This window comes from Oncorhynchus masou, chromosome 29 (assembly GCF_036934945.1).
Source record: "Oncorhynchus masou masou isolate Uvic2021 chromosome 29, UVic_Omas_1.1, whole genome shotgun sequence".
NCBI classification, from domain to species: Eukaryota; Metazoa; Chordata; class Actinopteri; order Salmoniformes; family Salmonidae; genus Oncorhynchus; species Oncorhynchus masou.
Genome location: NC_088240.1, coordinates 92,714,331 through 92,730,236, shown reverse-complemented (window position 1 = coordinate 92,730,236; position 15,906 = coordinate 92,714,331). Strand labels below are relative to the sequence as shown.

Here is a 15,906-nt window from a genome sequence, read left to right as displayed (position 1 = left end):
TATCTTGTTGTGGCTGCTCCATGAGTGTGTGTGTTAATATCATCTCTTGTCCTACCTGGGCAGCGGGGTATGTTGTTGTGGCTGCCCCATGAGTGTGTGTGTTAATATCATCACTTGTCCTACCTTGGCAGCGGGGTATCTTGTTGTGGCTGCTCCATGAGTGTGTGTGTTAATATCATCTCTTGTCCTACCTGAGCAGCGGGGTATCTTGTTGTGGCTGCTCCATGAGTGTGTGTGTTAATATCATCTCTTGTCCTACCTGGGCAGCGGGGTATCTTGTTGTGGCTGCTCCATGAGTGTGTGTGTTAATATCATCTCTTGTCCTACCTGAGCAGCGAGGTATCTTGTTGTGGCTGCTCCATGAGTGTGTGTGTTAATATCATCTCTTGTCCTACCTGGGCAGCGGGGTATCTTGTTGTGGCTGCTCCATGAGTGTGTGTGTTAATATCATCTCTTGTCCTACCTGAGCAGTGGGGTATCTTGTTGTGGCTGCTCCATGAGTGTGTGTGTTAATATCATCTCTTGTCCTACCTGGGCAGCGGGGTATCTTGTTGTGGCTGCTCCATGAGTGTGTGTGTTAATATCATCTCTTGTCCTACCTGGGCAGCGGGGTATCTTGTTGTGGCTGCTCCATGAGTGTGTGTGTTAATATCATCTCTTGTCCTACCTGAGCAGTGGGGTATCTTGTTGTGGCTGCTCCATGAGTGTGTGTGTTAATATCATCTCCCTTCCTACCTGGGCAGCGAGGTATCTTGTTGTGGCTGCTCCATGAGTGTGTGTGTTAATATCATCTCTTGTCCTACCTGGGCAGCGGGGTATCTTGTTGTGGCTGCTCCATGAGTGTGTGTGTTAATATCATCTCTTGTCCTACCTTGGCAGCGGGGTATCTTGTTGTGGCTGCTCCATGAGTGTGTGTTAATATCATCTCTTGTCATACCTGGGCAGCGGGGTATCTTGTTGTGGCTGCTCCATGAGTGTGTGTGTTAATATCATCTCTTGTCCTACCTGAGCAGCGGGGTATCTTGTTGTGGCTGCTCCATGAGTGTGTGTGTTAATATCATCTCTTGTCCTACCTGAGCAGTGGGGTATCTTGTTGTGGCTGCTCCATGAGTGTGTGTGTTAATATCATCACTTGTCCTACCTTGGCAGCGGGGTATCTTGTTGTGGCTGCTCCATGAGTGTGTGTGTTAATATCATCTCTTGTCCTACCTGAGCAGTGGGGTATCTTGTTGTGGCTGCTCCATGAGTGTGTGTGTTAATATCATCTCTTGTCCTACCTGGGCAGTGGGGTATCTTGTTGTGGCTGCTCCATGAGTGTGTGTGTTAATATCATCTCTTGTCCTACCTGGGCAGCGGGGTATCTTGTTGTGGCTGCTCCATGAGTGTGTGTGTTAATATCATCTCCCTTCCTACCTGAGCAGTGGGGTATCTTGTTGTGGCTGCTCCATGAGTGTGTGTGTTAATATCATCTCTTGTCCTACCTGGGCAGCGGGGTATCTTGTTGTGGCTGCTCCATGAGTGTGTGTGTTAATATCATCTCTTGTCCTACCTGAGCAGCGGGGTATCTTGTTGTGGCTGCTCCATGAGTGTGTGTGTTAATATCATCTCCCTTCCTACCTGGGCAGCGGGGTATCTTGTTGTGGCTGCTCCATGAGTGTGTGTGTTAATATCATCTCTTGTCCTACCTGGGCAGCGGGGTATGTTGTTGTGGCTGCCCCATGAGTGTGTGTGTTAATATCATCACTTGTCCTACCTTGGCAGCGGGGTATCTTGTTGTGGCTGCTCCATGAGTGTGTGTGTTAATATCATCTCTTGTCCTACCTGAGCAGCGGGGTATCTTGTTGTGGCTGCTCCATGAGTGTGTGTGTTAATATCATCTCTTGTCCTACCTGGGCAGCGGGGTATCTTGTTGTGGCTGCTCCATGAGTGTGTGTGTTAATATCATCTCTTGTCCTACCTGAGCAGCGAGGTATCTTGTTGTGGCTGCTCCATGAGTGTGTGTGTTAATATCATCTCTTGTCCTACCTGGGCAGCGGGGTATCTTGTTGTGGCTGCTCCATGAGTGTGTGTGTTAATATCATCTCTTGTCCTACCTGAGCAGTGGGGTATCTTGTTGTGGCTGCTCCATGAGTGTGTGTGTTAATATCATCTCTTGTCCTACCTGGGCAGCGGGGTATCTTGTTGTGGCTGCTCCATGAGTGTGTGTGTTAATATCATCTCTTGTCCTACCTGGGCAGCGGGGTATCTTGTTGTGGCTGCTCCATGAGTGTGTGTGTTAATATCATCTCTTGTCCTACCTGAGCAGTGGGGTATCTTGTTGTGCTGCTCCTGTTAATATCATCTCCCTCCTACCTGAGTATCTTGTTGTGCTGCTCCATGAGTGTGTGTGTTAATCATCTCTTGTCCTACCTGGGCAGCGGGGTATCTTGTTGTGGCTGCTCCATGAGTGTGTGTGTTAATATCATCTCTTGTCCTCGGGGTATCTTGTTGTGGCTGCTCCATGAGTGTGTGTTAATATCATCTCTTGTCCTACCTGGGCAGCGGGGTATCTTGTTGTGGCTGCTCCATGAGTGTGTGTGTTAATATCATCTCTTGTCCTACCTGAGCAGCGGGGTATCTTGTTGTGGCTGCTCCATGAGTGTGTGTGTTAATATCATCTCTTGTCCTACCTGAGCAGTGGGGTATCTTGTTGTGGCTGCTCCATGAGTGTGTGTGTTAATATCATCACTTGTCCTACCTTGGCAGCGGGGTATCTTGTTGTGGCTGCTCCATGAGTGTGTGTGTTAATATCATCTCTTGTCCTACCTGAGCAGTGGGGTATCTTGTTGTGGCTGCTCCATGAGTGTGTGTGTTAATATCATCTCTTGTCCTACCTGGGCAGTGGGGTATCTTGTTGTGGCTGCTCCATGAGTGTGTGTGTTAATATCATCTCTTGTCCTACCTGGGCAGCGGGGTATCTTGTTGTGGCTGCTCCATGAGTGTGTGTGTTAATATCATCTCCCTTCCTACCTGAGCAGTGGGGTATCTTGTTGTGGCTGCTCCATGAGTGTGTGTGTTAATATCATCTCCCTTCCTACCTGGGCAGTGGGGTATCTTGTTGTGGCTGCTCCATGAGTGTGTGTGTTAATATCATCTCCCTTCCTACCTGGGCAGCGGGGTATCTTGTTGTGGCTGCTCCATGAGTGTGTGTGTTAATATCATCTCTTGTCCTACCTGGGCAGCGGGGTATCTTGTTGTGGCTGCTCCATGAGTGTGTGTGTTAATATCATCTCTTGTCCTACCTGGGCAGCGAGGTATCTTGTTGTGGCTGCTCCATGAGTGTGTGTGTTAATATCATCTCTTGTCCTACCTGGGCAGCGGGGTATCTTGTTGTGGCTGCTCCATGAGTGTGTGTGTTAATATCATCTCTTGTCCTACCTGGGCAGCGGGGTATCTTGTTGTGGCTGCTCCATGAGTGTGTGTGTTAATATCATCTCTTGTCCTACCTGAGCAGTGGGGTATCTTGTTGTGGCTGCTCCATGAGTGTGTGTGTGTTAATATCATCTCTTGTCCTACCTGGGCAGCGGGGTATCTTGTTGTGGCTGCTCCATGAGTGTGTGTGTTAATATCATCTCTTGTCCTACCTGAGCAGCGGGGTATCTTGTTGTGGTTGCTCCATGAGTGTGTGTGTGTTAATATCATCTCTTGTCCTACCTGGGCAGCGGGGTATCTTGTTGTGGTTGCTCCATGAGTGTGTGTGTTAATATCATCTCTTGTCCTACCTGAGCAGCGGGGTATCTTGTTGTGGTTGCTCCATGAGTGTGTGTGTTAATATCATCTCTTGTCCTACCTGGGCAGCGAGGTATCTTGTTGTGGCTGCTCCATGAGTGTGTGTGTTAATATCATCTCTTGTCCTACCTGAGCAGCGGGGTATCTTGTTGTGGCTGCTCCATGAGTGTGTGTGTTAATATCATCTCCCTTCCTACCTTGGCAGCGGGGTATCTTGTTGTGGCTGCTCCATGAGTGTGTGTGTTAATATCATCTCTTGTCCTACCTGGGCAGCGGGGTATCTTGTTGTGGCTGCTCCATGAGTGTGTGTGTTAATATCATCTCTTGTCCTACCTGGGCAGTGGGGTATCTTGTTGTGGCTGCTCCATGAGTGTGTGTGTTAATATCATCTCTTGTCCTACCTTGGCAGTGGGGTATCTTGTTGTGGCTGCTCCATGAGTGTGTGTGTTAATATCATCTCTTGTCCTACCTGGGCAGCGGGGTATCTTGTTGTGGCTGCTCCATGAGTGTGTGTGTTAATATCATCTCTTGTCCTACCTTGGCAGCGGGGTATCTTGTTGTGGCTGCTCCATGAGTGTGTGTGTTAATATCATCTCTTGTCCTACCTGGGCAGCGGGGTATCTTGTTGTGGCTGCTCCATGAGTGTGTGTGTTAATATCATCTCTTGTCCTACCTGGGCAGCGAGGTATCTTGTTGTGGCTGCTCCATGAGTGTGTGTGTTAATATCATCTCTTGTCCTACCTGGGCAGCGGGGTATCTTGTTGTGGCTGCTCCATGAGTGTGTGTGTTAATATCATCTCTTGTCCTACCTTGGCAGTGGGGTATCTTGTTGTGGCTGCTCCATGAGTGTGTGTGTTAATATCATCTCTTGTCCTACCTGGGCAGCGAGGTATCTTGTTGTGGTTGCTCCATGAGTGTGTGTGTTAATATCATCTCTTGTCCTACCTGGGCAGCGAGGTATCTTGTTGTGGTTGCTCCATGAGTGTGTGTGTTAATATCATCTCTTGTCCTACCTTGGCAGTGGGGTATCTTGTTGTGGTTGCTCCATGAGTGTGTGTGTTAATATCATCTCTTGTCCTACCTGGGCAGCGAGGTATCTTGTTGTGGTTGCTCCATGAGTGTGTGTGTTAATATCATCTCTTGTCCTACCTGGGCAGCGAGGTATCTTGTTGTGGTTGCTCCATGTGCCGTCAGGCTGGCAGACGGTGGCGGTGAGATCCTTGGAGGAGAGCCTGAAGCCGTTGTTGCAGAAGTAGGTTAAACGTGCTGCCACGGAGTAATCAACAGCCTGGACGCCTCCATTCAGCGGCGCAGTGGGCACGCCACACGCCACGGCTAGGGGGAGGAACAGACACACAGGGTGACACGAGGCATCTGCACGCCACACGCCACGGCTAGGGGGAGGAACAGACACACAGGGTGACACGAGGCATCTGCACGCCACACGCCAAGGCTAAGGAACACACACACAGGGTGACACATGAGGCAGGCATCTGCACGCCACACGCCACGGCTAGGGGGAGGAACAGACACACAGGGTGACACGAGGCATCTGCACGCCACACGCCAAGGCTAAGGAACACACACACAGGGTGACACATGAGGCAGGCATCTGCACGCCACACGCCACGGCTAGGGGGAGGAACAGACACACAGGGTGACACGAGGCATCTGCACGCCACACGCCACGGCTAGGGGGAGGAACAGACACACAGGGTGACACGAGGCATCTGCACGCCACACGCCAAGGCTAAGGAACACACACACAGGGTGACACATGAGGCAGGCATCTGCACGCCACACGCCACGGCTAGGGGGAGGAACAGACACACAGGGTGACACGAGGCATCTGCACGCCACACGCCAAGGCTAAGGAACACACACACAGGGTGACACATGAGGCAGGCATCTGCACGCCACACGCCACGGCTAGGGGGAGGAACACACACACAGGGTGACACATGAGGCAGGCATCTGCGCGCCACACGCCACGGCTAGGGGGAGGAACACACACACAGGGTGACACATGAGGCAGGCATCTGCGCGCCACACGCCACGGCTAGGGGGAGGAACACACCTGCACCACACACAGGCCAATACACACACACACATGTATATATATATATATATTTCACAGAAAAATATGAGAAAGATTACCCCTTTTTTTAACCTTTATTTAACTAGGCAAGTCAGTTAAGAACAAATTCTTATTTTCAATGACGGCCTAGGAACAGTGGGTGAACTAGCCCTGTTCAGGGGCAGAACAACAGATTTGTACCTAGTCAGCTCGGGGGTTTGAACTTGCAACCTTCCAGTTACTAGTCCAACTCTCTAACCACGAGGCTAGCTACCCTGCCGCCCCAAGAATTGACTGGTACAGTGAATCCGATTACTGTCATAAACATGTGAAATGGAGCTAAGAGCAGTAAAACCGAAGCCATTACGTTGAGACAAATGTCCTGTCAAATCAGACAGCCAGTATTGATGCCTATTTGTTTCGTTAGTCTTCAGTTATTTAAAGCATTTCACGGAGGTGCCCGACACACCAGAACATCACATCTCCACAGAACATTAGTGAAACTTCAAAGAATAAAGACAGTCTCAGAGCAGGTGTTCTCAAACGTCTTGGGTGCGGGGACACCTTTTGTGATAGTAAATTCATCAGGGTAACCCCCCCTTTATTAAATAATCAGAACACAACTTGAGTGAGATAAAATAACATAGGAAGAGTTTTACTATAACCTTGGCAGTGTTTGGCTGGACCCACTATGTTTCTGGGCACTGAGGAAGGAACATTTTAAAGGCCCGTCTAATGGCATCGAAGAGAGCATTTCTTTTCTTCAGTTTTCCAGCAAATTTATCTGCAATTCTACAAATGTTGAGAGATTTTGTTGTTGCTAGCTAATATCCTGCAATTCTACACATTTTGCCATGGGGTAGAGATATGTTGTTGTTGCTAGCTAATATCCTGCAATTCTACACATTTTGTCATGGGGTAGAGATATGTTGTTGTTGCTAGCTAATATCCTGCAATTCTACACATTTTGCCATCCATGAGGCAGAGAGATGTTGTTGTTGCTAGCTAATATCCTGCAATTCTACACATTTTGCCATGAGGCAGAGAGATTTTGTTGTTGCTAGCTAATATCCGGCAATTCTACACATTTTGCCATCCATGAGGCAGAGAGATGTTGTTGTTGCTAGCTAATATCCTGCAATTCTACACATTTTGCCATGGGGTAGAGATATGTTGTTGTTGCTAGCTAATATCCTGCAATTCTACACATTTTGTCATGGGGTAGAGATATGTTGTTGTTGCTAGCTAATATCCTGCAATTCTACACATTTTGCCATGAGGCAGAGAGATTTTGTTGTTGCTAGCTAATATCCGGCAATTCTACACATTTTGCCATGGGGTAGAGATATGTTGTTGTTGCTAGCTAATATCCTGCAATTCTACACATTTTGCCATCCATGAGGCAGAGAGATGTTGTTGTTGCTAGCTAATATCCTGCAATTCTACACATTTTGCCATGAGGCAGAGAGATTTTGTTGTTGCTAGCTAATATCCGGCAATTCTACACATTTTGCCATCCATGAGGCAGAGAGATGTTGTTGTTGCTAGCTAATATCCTGCAATTCTACACATTTTGCCATGGGGTAGAGATATGTTGTTGTTGCTAGCTAATATCCTGCAATTCTACACATTTTGTCATGGGGTAGAGATATGTTGTTGTTGCTAGCTAATATCCTGCAATTCTACACATTTTGCCATGAGGCAGAGAGATTTTGTTGTTGCTAGCTAATATCCGGCAATTCTACACATTTTGCCATGGGGTAGAGATATGTTGTTGTTGCTAGCTAATATCCTGCAATTCTACACATTTTGCCATGGGGTAGAGATATGTTGTTGTTGCTAGCTAATATCCTGCAATTCTACACATTTTGTCATGGGGTAGAGATATGTTGTTGTTGCTAGCTAATATCCTGCAATTCTACACATTTTGCCATGAGGCAGAGAGATTTTGTTGTTGCTAGCTAATATCCGGCAATTCTACACATTTTGCCATGGGGTAGAGATATGTTGTTGTTGCTAGCTAATATCCTGCAATTCTACACATTTTGCCATGGGGTAGAGATATGTTGTTGTTGCTAGCTAATATCCTGCAATTCTACACATTTTGTCATGGGGTAGAGATATGTTGTTGTTGCTAGCTAATATCCTGCAATTCTACACATTTTGCCATGAGGCAGAGAGATTTTGTTGTTAGCTAATATCCTGCAATTCTACACATTTTTGCCATAGTGGTAGAGAGATTTTGTTGTTGCTAGCTAATATCCTGCAATTTTACACACTTTGTCATGAGGCAGAGAGAAAACTTTGTAGTTTTAAAGCCTTTTAAAGCCTTTTTTTGTCACACGCACTGAATACAACACGAATACCATGAAACTATTACTTACAAGCTTATTTTCCACCATAATTTGCAAATAAATTCATTAAAAATCCTATTATATGATTTTCTGGATTTTTTTTTTCTCATTTTGTCTGTCATAGTTGAAGTGTACCTATGATGAAAATTACAGGCCTCTCTCATCTTTTTAAGTGGGAGAACTTTTGGTGGCACAATTGGTGGCTGACTGAATACTTTTTTGCCCCACTATATATGTCTCTCCCTTTGGTTCCTTCCCTATATATGTCCCTCCCTTTGGTTCCTTCCCTATATATGTCTCTCCCTTTGGTTCCTTCCCTATATATGTCACTCCCTTTGGTTCCTTCCCTATATATGTCCTTCCCTTTGGTTCCTTCCCTACAATGTCTCTCCCTTTGGTTCCTTCCCTATATATGTCTCTCCCTTTGTTTCCTTCCCTATATTTGTCTCTCCCTTTGGTTCATTCCCTATATATGTCTCTCCCTTTGGTTCCTTCCCTATATATGTCACTCCCTTTGGTTCCTTCCATATATATATGTATCTCCCTTTGGTTCCTTCCCTATATATGTCCCTCCCTTTGGTTCCTTCCCTATATATGTCACTCCCTTTGGTTCCTTCCCTATATATGTCACCCCCTGTGGTTCCTTCCCTATATATGTCACTCCCTCTGGTTCCTTCCCTATATATGTCACTCCCTTTGGTTCCTTCCCTATATATGTCTCTCCCTTTGGTTCCTTCCCTATATTTGTCTCTCCCTTTGGTTCCTTCCCTATATATGTCACCCCCTGTGGTTCCTTACCTAGATATGTCACTCCCTCTGGTTCCTTCCCTATATATATCTCTCTTCCTTTGGTTCCTTCCCTATATATGTCTCTCCCTTTGGTTCCTTCCCTATATATGTCACTCCCTTTGGTTCCCTCCCTATATATGTCACTCCCTGTGTTTCCTTCCCTATATATGTCACTCCCTGTGGTTCCTTCCCTATATATGTCTCTTCCTTTGGTTCCTTCCCTATATATGTCACTCCCTTTGGTTCTTTCCCTATATATGTCTCTCCCTTTGGTTCCTTCCCTATATTTGTCTCTCCCTGTGGTTCCTTCCCTATATATGTCTCTCCCTTTGGTTCTTTCCCTATATATGTCTCTCCCTTTGGTTCCTTCCCTATATATGTCTCTCCCTTTGGTTCCTTCCCTATATATGTCTCTCCCTTTGGTTCTTTCCCTATATATGTCTCTCCCTTTGGTTCTTTCCCTATATATGTCACTCCCTGTGTTTCCTTCCCTATATATGTCACTCCCTGTGGTTCCTTCCCTATATATGTCTCTCCCTTTGTTTCATTCCCTATATATGTCTCTCCCTTTGGTTCCTTCCCTATATATGTCTCTCCCTTTTGTTCCTTCCCTATATATGTCTCTCCCTTTGGTTCCTTCCCTATATTTGTCTCTCCCTTTGGTTCCTTCCCTATATATGTCTCTCCCTTTGGTTCCTTCCCTATATATGTCTCTCCCTTTTGTTCCTTCCCTATATATGTCTCTCCCTTTGGTTCCTTCCCTATATTTGTCTCTCCCTTTGGTTCCTTCCCTATATATGTCTCTCCCTTTGGTTCCTTCCCTATATATGTCTCTCCCTTTTGTTCCTTCCCTATATATGTCTCTCCCTTTGGTTCCTTCCCTATATTTGTCTCTCCCTTTGGTTCCTTCCCTATATATGTCTCTCCCTTTGGTTCCTTCCCTATATTTGTCTCTCCCTTTGGTTCCTTCCCTATATATGTCTCTTCCTTTGGTTCCTTCCCTATATATGTCACTCCCTGTGTTTCCTTCACTATATATGTCACTCCCTGTGGTTCCTTCCCTATATATGTATCTCCCTGTGTTTCCTTCACTATATATATGTCTCTCCCTGTGGTTCCTTCCCTATATATATGTCTCTCCCTGTGGTTCCTTCCCTATATATGTCTCTCCCTTTGGTTCCTTCCGTATATATGTCTCTCCCTTTGTTTCATTCCCTATATATGTATCTCCCTTTGGTTCATTCCGTATATATGTCACTCCCTGTGGTTCCTTCCCTATATATGTCTCTCCCTGTGGTTCCTTCCCTATATATGTCTCTCCCTTTGTTTCATTCCGTATATATGTCACTCCCTGTGGTTCCTTCCCTATATATGTCTCTCCCTTTGGTTCTTTCCCTATATATGTCTCTCCCTTTGGTTCTTTCCCTATATATGTCACTCCCTGTGTTTCCTTCCCTATATATGTCACTCCCTGTGGTTCCTTCCCTATATATGTCTCTCCCTTTGGTTCCTTCCGTATATATGTCTCTCCCTTTGGTTCCTTCCCTATATATGTCTCTCCCTTTGGTTCCTTCCCCAGGCGTCATTGTTTCAGTTTCAGTTTCCTGTCTGTCTGTCTGCTGTTTCAGTTTCCTGTCTGTCTGTGTGCTCTTTGAGTTTCCTGTCTGTCTGTGTGCTGTTTGAGTTTCCTGTCTGTCTGTGTGCTGTTTCAGTTTCCTGTCTGTGTGCTGTTTGAGTTTCCTGTCTGTCTTTGTGCTGTTTCAGTTTCCTGTCTGTCTGTGTGCTGTTTCAGTTTCCTGTCTGTCTGTGTGCTGTTTCAGTTTCCTGTCTGTCTGTGTGCTGTTTCAGTTTCCTGTCTGTCTGTGTGCTGTTTCATGTTTCCTGTCTGTCTGTGTGCTGTTTGAGTTTCCTGTCTGTCTGTGTGCTGTTTCAGTTTCCTGTCTGTCTGTCTGTGTGCTGTTTCTGTTTCCTGTCTGTGTGCTGTTTCAGTTTCCTGTCTGTCTGTGTGCTGTTTCAGTTTCCTGTCTGTCTGTGTGCTGTTTCAGTTTCCTGTCTGTCTGTGTGCTGTTTGAGTTTCCTGTCGGTCTGTGTGCTGTTTCTGTTTCCTGTCTGTGTGCTGTTTCAGTTTCCTGTCTGACTGTGTGCTGTTTCAGTTTCCTGTCTGTCTGTGTGCTGTTTCAGTTTCCTGTCTGTCTGTGTGCTGTTTCTGTTTCCTGTCTGTGTGCTGTTTCAGTTTCCTGTCTGTCTGTTGTATTAAAACTCTCTCTGAACTTGCTTCCTGACTCTCAGCGCACCACGTAACACAAGCCCTTTAACCAACAATGCAGTTTCAAGAAAACATTTACTAAATGTAGCGCCTTGCAGTCAGATGCCGAGCAGTTGCCATACCAGGCGGTGATGCAACCGGTCAGGATGCTCTCGATGGTGTGTCTGTATAACCTTTAGAGGATCTGGGGACCCATCTACCGTGACATTAGGGTTATAGCCATGTTAATGTATTATCATAGAGTAGTATCTCAGACTCAACACATCTAAACTCCCAGATACCCCAGACTCAACACATCTAAACTCCCAGGTATCTCAGGCTCCACACATCTAAACTCCCAGATACATCAGGCTTTCTTTGCTGAAAGGCCACTCAGCAAGGAAGAAGCCACTGCTCCAAAACCGCCATACAAAAAGCCAGACTACGGTTTGCTACTGCACATGGGGACAAAGATCGTACTTTTTGAGAAATGTCCTCTGGTCTGATGAAACAAAAATAGAACTGTTTGGCCATAATGACCATTGTTATGTTGGGAGGAAAAAGGGGGAGGTTTGCAAGCCGAATAACACCATCCCAACCGTGAAGCACACCATCCCAACCGTGAAGCACGGGGGTGGCAGCATCATGTTGTGGGGGTGCTTTGCTGCAGGAGGGTCTGGTGCACTTCACAAAATAAATGGCATCATGAGGTAGGAAAATTATGTGGATATATTGAAGCAACATCTCAAGACATCAGTCAGGAAGTTAAAGCTTGGTCGCAAACGGGTCTTCCAAATGGACAATGACCCCAAGCCTACTTCCAAAGTTGTGGCAAAATGGCTTAAGGACAACAAAGTCAAGATATTGGAGTGGTCATCACAAAGCCCTGACCTCAATCCTATAGGAAATGTGTGGGCAGAACTGATCCACTTTTCATTTTCCATTTGTTTTGTCTTACACGCCTGGTTTCAATTCCCCAATTACTTGTTCATTATTTAAACCTCTGTTCCACCATGTTTGGTTGTGAGTAATTGTTTGTAATATGGTACATTATTGTGGGCTCACATTATTGCGTTGTATTTATTTGTATTTTGAGTAAATACATTTTTTACTCATATCTGCTTCATAACAGTTGCATTACAACACGTAATTTAAATATATTTTTATTTGGATTTAATGTAATGCAATGGATTGTGGATATAATGGATTTAATGTCATGCAATGGATTGTGGATATATTGGATTTAATGTAATGCAATGGATTGTGGATATATTGGATTTAATGTAATGCAATGGATTGTGGATATATTGGATTTAATGTAATGCAATGGATTGTGGATATAATGGATTTAATGTAATGGACATACACAAAATAGTTTAAATTGGTGAAGTTAAATGTAAAAAAAAGTTTAAAAAAAGTCGATGAAGTCGATAAACATGATCTGGTGCAACCAATTACCTTCAGAAGTCACATAGTTAGTTAAATAAAGTCAACCTGTGTGCAATCTAAGTGTCACATGACAGTAAATATACACCTCTTCTGAAAGGCCCCAGAGTCTGCAACACCACTAAGCAACGGGCACCACCAAGCAAGCAGCACCATGAAGACCAAGGAGCTCTCCAAATAGGCCAGGGACTAAGTTGTGGAGAAGTACAGATCAGGGTTATCAAAAAAAGATCTGAAACTTTGAACATCCCACGTAAATCCATTATTAAAACATGGAAAGAATAAAGTAGCACAACAAACCTGCCAAGGGAGGGCCTCCCACCAAAACTCACGAACCAGGCAAGGAGGGCATTAATCAGAGAGGCAACAAAGAGACCAAAGATAAACCTGAAGGAGCTGCAAAGCTCCACAGCGGAGATTGGAATACCTGTCCATAGGACCACATTAAGCCGTACACTCCACAGAGTTGGGCTTTACGGAAGAGTGGCCAGAAAAAAAGCCATTGCTATAGCAAAAGAATAAGCAAACACGCTTGGTGTTCACCAAAAGGCATGTGGGAGACTCCCCCAACATATGGATGAAGGTACTCTGGTCAGATGAGACTAAAATGGAGCTTTTTGGCCATCAAAGAAAGCACTATGTCTGGCGCAAACCCAACACCTCTCATCACCCCGAGAACACCATCCCCACAGTGAAGCATGTTGGTGGCAGCATCATGCTGTGAGGATGTTTTTCATCGGCAGGGACTGGGAAACTGGTCAGAATTGAAGGATTGATGGATGGCGCTAAATACAGGGAAATTCTTGAGCGAAACCTGTTTCAGTCTTCCAGAGATTTGAGACTGGGACGGAGGTTCACCTTCCAGCAGGACAATGACCCTAAACATACTGCTAAAGCAACCCTTGAATGGTTTAAGGGGAAACATTTAAATGACTTGGAATGGCCTAGTCAAAGCCCAGACCTCAGTCCAATTGGTATGACTTAAACATTGCTGTACACCAGCAGAACCCATCCAACTTGAAGGAGCTGGACCAGTTTTGCCTTGAAAATTGGGCAGAAATCCCAGTGGCTTGATGTGCCAAGCTTATAGAGGCATACCCCTTGAGACCTGCAGCCTTAATGGCTGCACAAGGTGTCTATACAAAGTACTGACTTTGGGAGGTGAATAGAATAATTTTTTTGTCTTAATATTTTGCATCTTCAATGTGGTAGGCGTGTTGTGTAAATCAAATGATATGAACTGCCAAATTTAATGTCAATTTTAATTCCAGGTTGTAAGGCAACAACAGAGGAAAAATGCCAAGGGGGTGAATACTTTCCCAAGCCACTCTATTGAGATCTGGCTGTGGACCCTCAGTAATACATCCGTGGAACCCACTCTGAGAACCCCTGAATTAGAGGGACACAATATGAGCAAATGAAAGTACAAAGAAAGTAAATTAACTACATTTCTAACATATCAATACATCTAAATGGTATGATTAACAGCCACAAGCGACGCTAGAATGATGCTCTTACTAATCAGGGACCTAAAAACAGCAATTATGTCTGATTCACTGACAGCTACAGGCGGATTGTTACATAAGACTGGATCTGGAGGAGAGGAGAGGAGAGGAGAGGGGGAGAAGAGAGGAAAGGAGAGGAGAGGAGAGGGGGAGAGGGGGAGAGGAGAGGAGAGGTGAGGTGAGGGGAGGTGAGGGGAGAGGAGAGGAGAGGAGAGGCAAGAGAACAGAAGAGGGGAGGAGACAACAGAAGAGGGGGAGAGAGAACAGAAGAGGGGGAAATAGAACAGAAGAGTGGGAGGAGAGAACAGAAGAGGGGAGGAGAGGAGAGGGGGAGAGAACAGAAGAGGGGGAGAGAGAACAGAAGAGGGGAGGTGAGAACAGAAGAGGGGAGGAGATGAGAGCGGGAGAGAACAGAAGAGGGGGAGATGGAACAGAAGAGGGGGAGAGAGAACAGAAGAGGGGGAGATAGAACAGAAGAGTGGGAGGAGAGAACAGAAGAGTGGGAGGAGAGAACAGAAGAGGGGAGGAGATGAGAGCGGGAGAGAACAGAAGAGGGGGCGAGAGAACAGAAGAGAGGGAGAGAGAACAGAAGAGGGGGAGATAGAACAGAAGAGGGGAGGAGAGGAGAGGGGGAGAGAACAGAAGAGGGGGATAGAGAACAGAAGAGGGGGAGAGAGAACAGAAGAGGGGGAGATAGAACAGAAGAGTGGGAGGAGAGAACAGAAGAGGGGGAGATAGAACAGAAGAGGGGAGGAGAGGAGAGGGGGAGAGAACAGAAGAGGGGGAGAGAGAACAGAAGAGGGGAGGTGAGAACAGAAGAGGGGAGGAGATGAGAGCGGGAGAGAACAGAAGATGGGGAGAGAGGACAGAAGAGGGGGAGAGAGAACAGAAGAGGGGGAGAGAGAACAGAAGAGGGGGAGATAGAACAGAAGAGTGGGAGGAGAGAACAGAAGAGGGGGAGATAGAACAGAAGAGGGGAGGAGAGGAGAGGGGGAGAGAACAGAAGAGTGGGAGGAGAGAACAGAGGAGGCGAGGTGAGAACATAAGAGAGGAGAAGAGAACAGAAGAAGGGAGGTGAGAACAGAAGAGGGGAGGAGAGGAGAGGAAGAGAACAGAAGAGTGGGAGGAGAGAACAGAAGAGTGGGAGGAGAGAACAGAAGAGGGGGAGAGAGAATAGAAGAGTGGGAGGAGAGAACAGAAGACTGGGAGAGAAAGGAGGAGAGAGCGAGGACAGAACAGAGAAAGGAAGAATAACAAGAGTAAGAAGAGCAGAGAAAGGAAGAATCACAAGAGTATAAGAAGAGCAAAGAAAGGAAGAGAACAGAGAATATATAAGACGCATCTCTTCCTTCTTCTGCTTTCTCTGACACACTGAAGCCAGTGAAGAGGAGACCTGTGTTTGGCAAATCAACAGTGTTTGACAGAGATTATCAGGACCAATTAGAACGGCGTCTGGGAGCCAAAGTCTGGGAGCCAAAGTCTGGGAGCCGAAGCCATGATGGAAGGATTTGGACGGTAGTACAAGTACTTTAATCACCCTGATTTTCAACTGGGAGCCGACCAAGAGAAAATAAAACAACCGATAAAGGTATATCCTACTACTATCGCCTCTGTCACGCCCTGACCTTAGATATCTCGGTTTTCTATACATTCTGGTTTAAGTCAGGGTGTGACTAGGTTGGGTACTCTAGGGGGTTTTGTGTGTAGGGTTTTTGTATGTCT

The 15,906-nt window shown here is 46.0% G+C and overlaps 1 protein-coding gene across 1 annotated transcript in view; it reads right to left on the bottom strand.

Annotated features, from left to right (window-relative positions):
* The window catches only part of LOC135519842 (CUB and sushi domain-containing protein 3-like), a 241,788-nt gene that overhangs the window by 91,867 nt on the left and 134,015 nt on the right, over nucleotides 1–15,906 (bottom strand). The window contains exon 19 of the mRNA XM_064945048.1: nucleotides 4,918–5,103. Coding sequence (XP_064801120.1) covers nucleotides 4,918–5,103 — 186 coding nt within the window. The remainder of the gene's footprint in view (nucleotides 1–4,917; nucleotides 5,104–15,906) is intronic.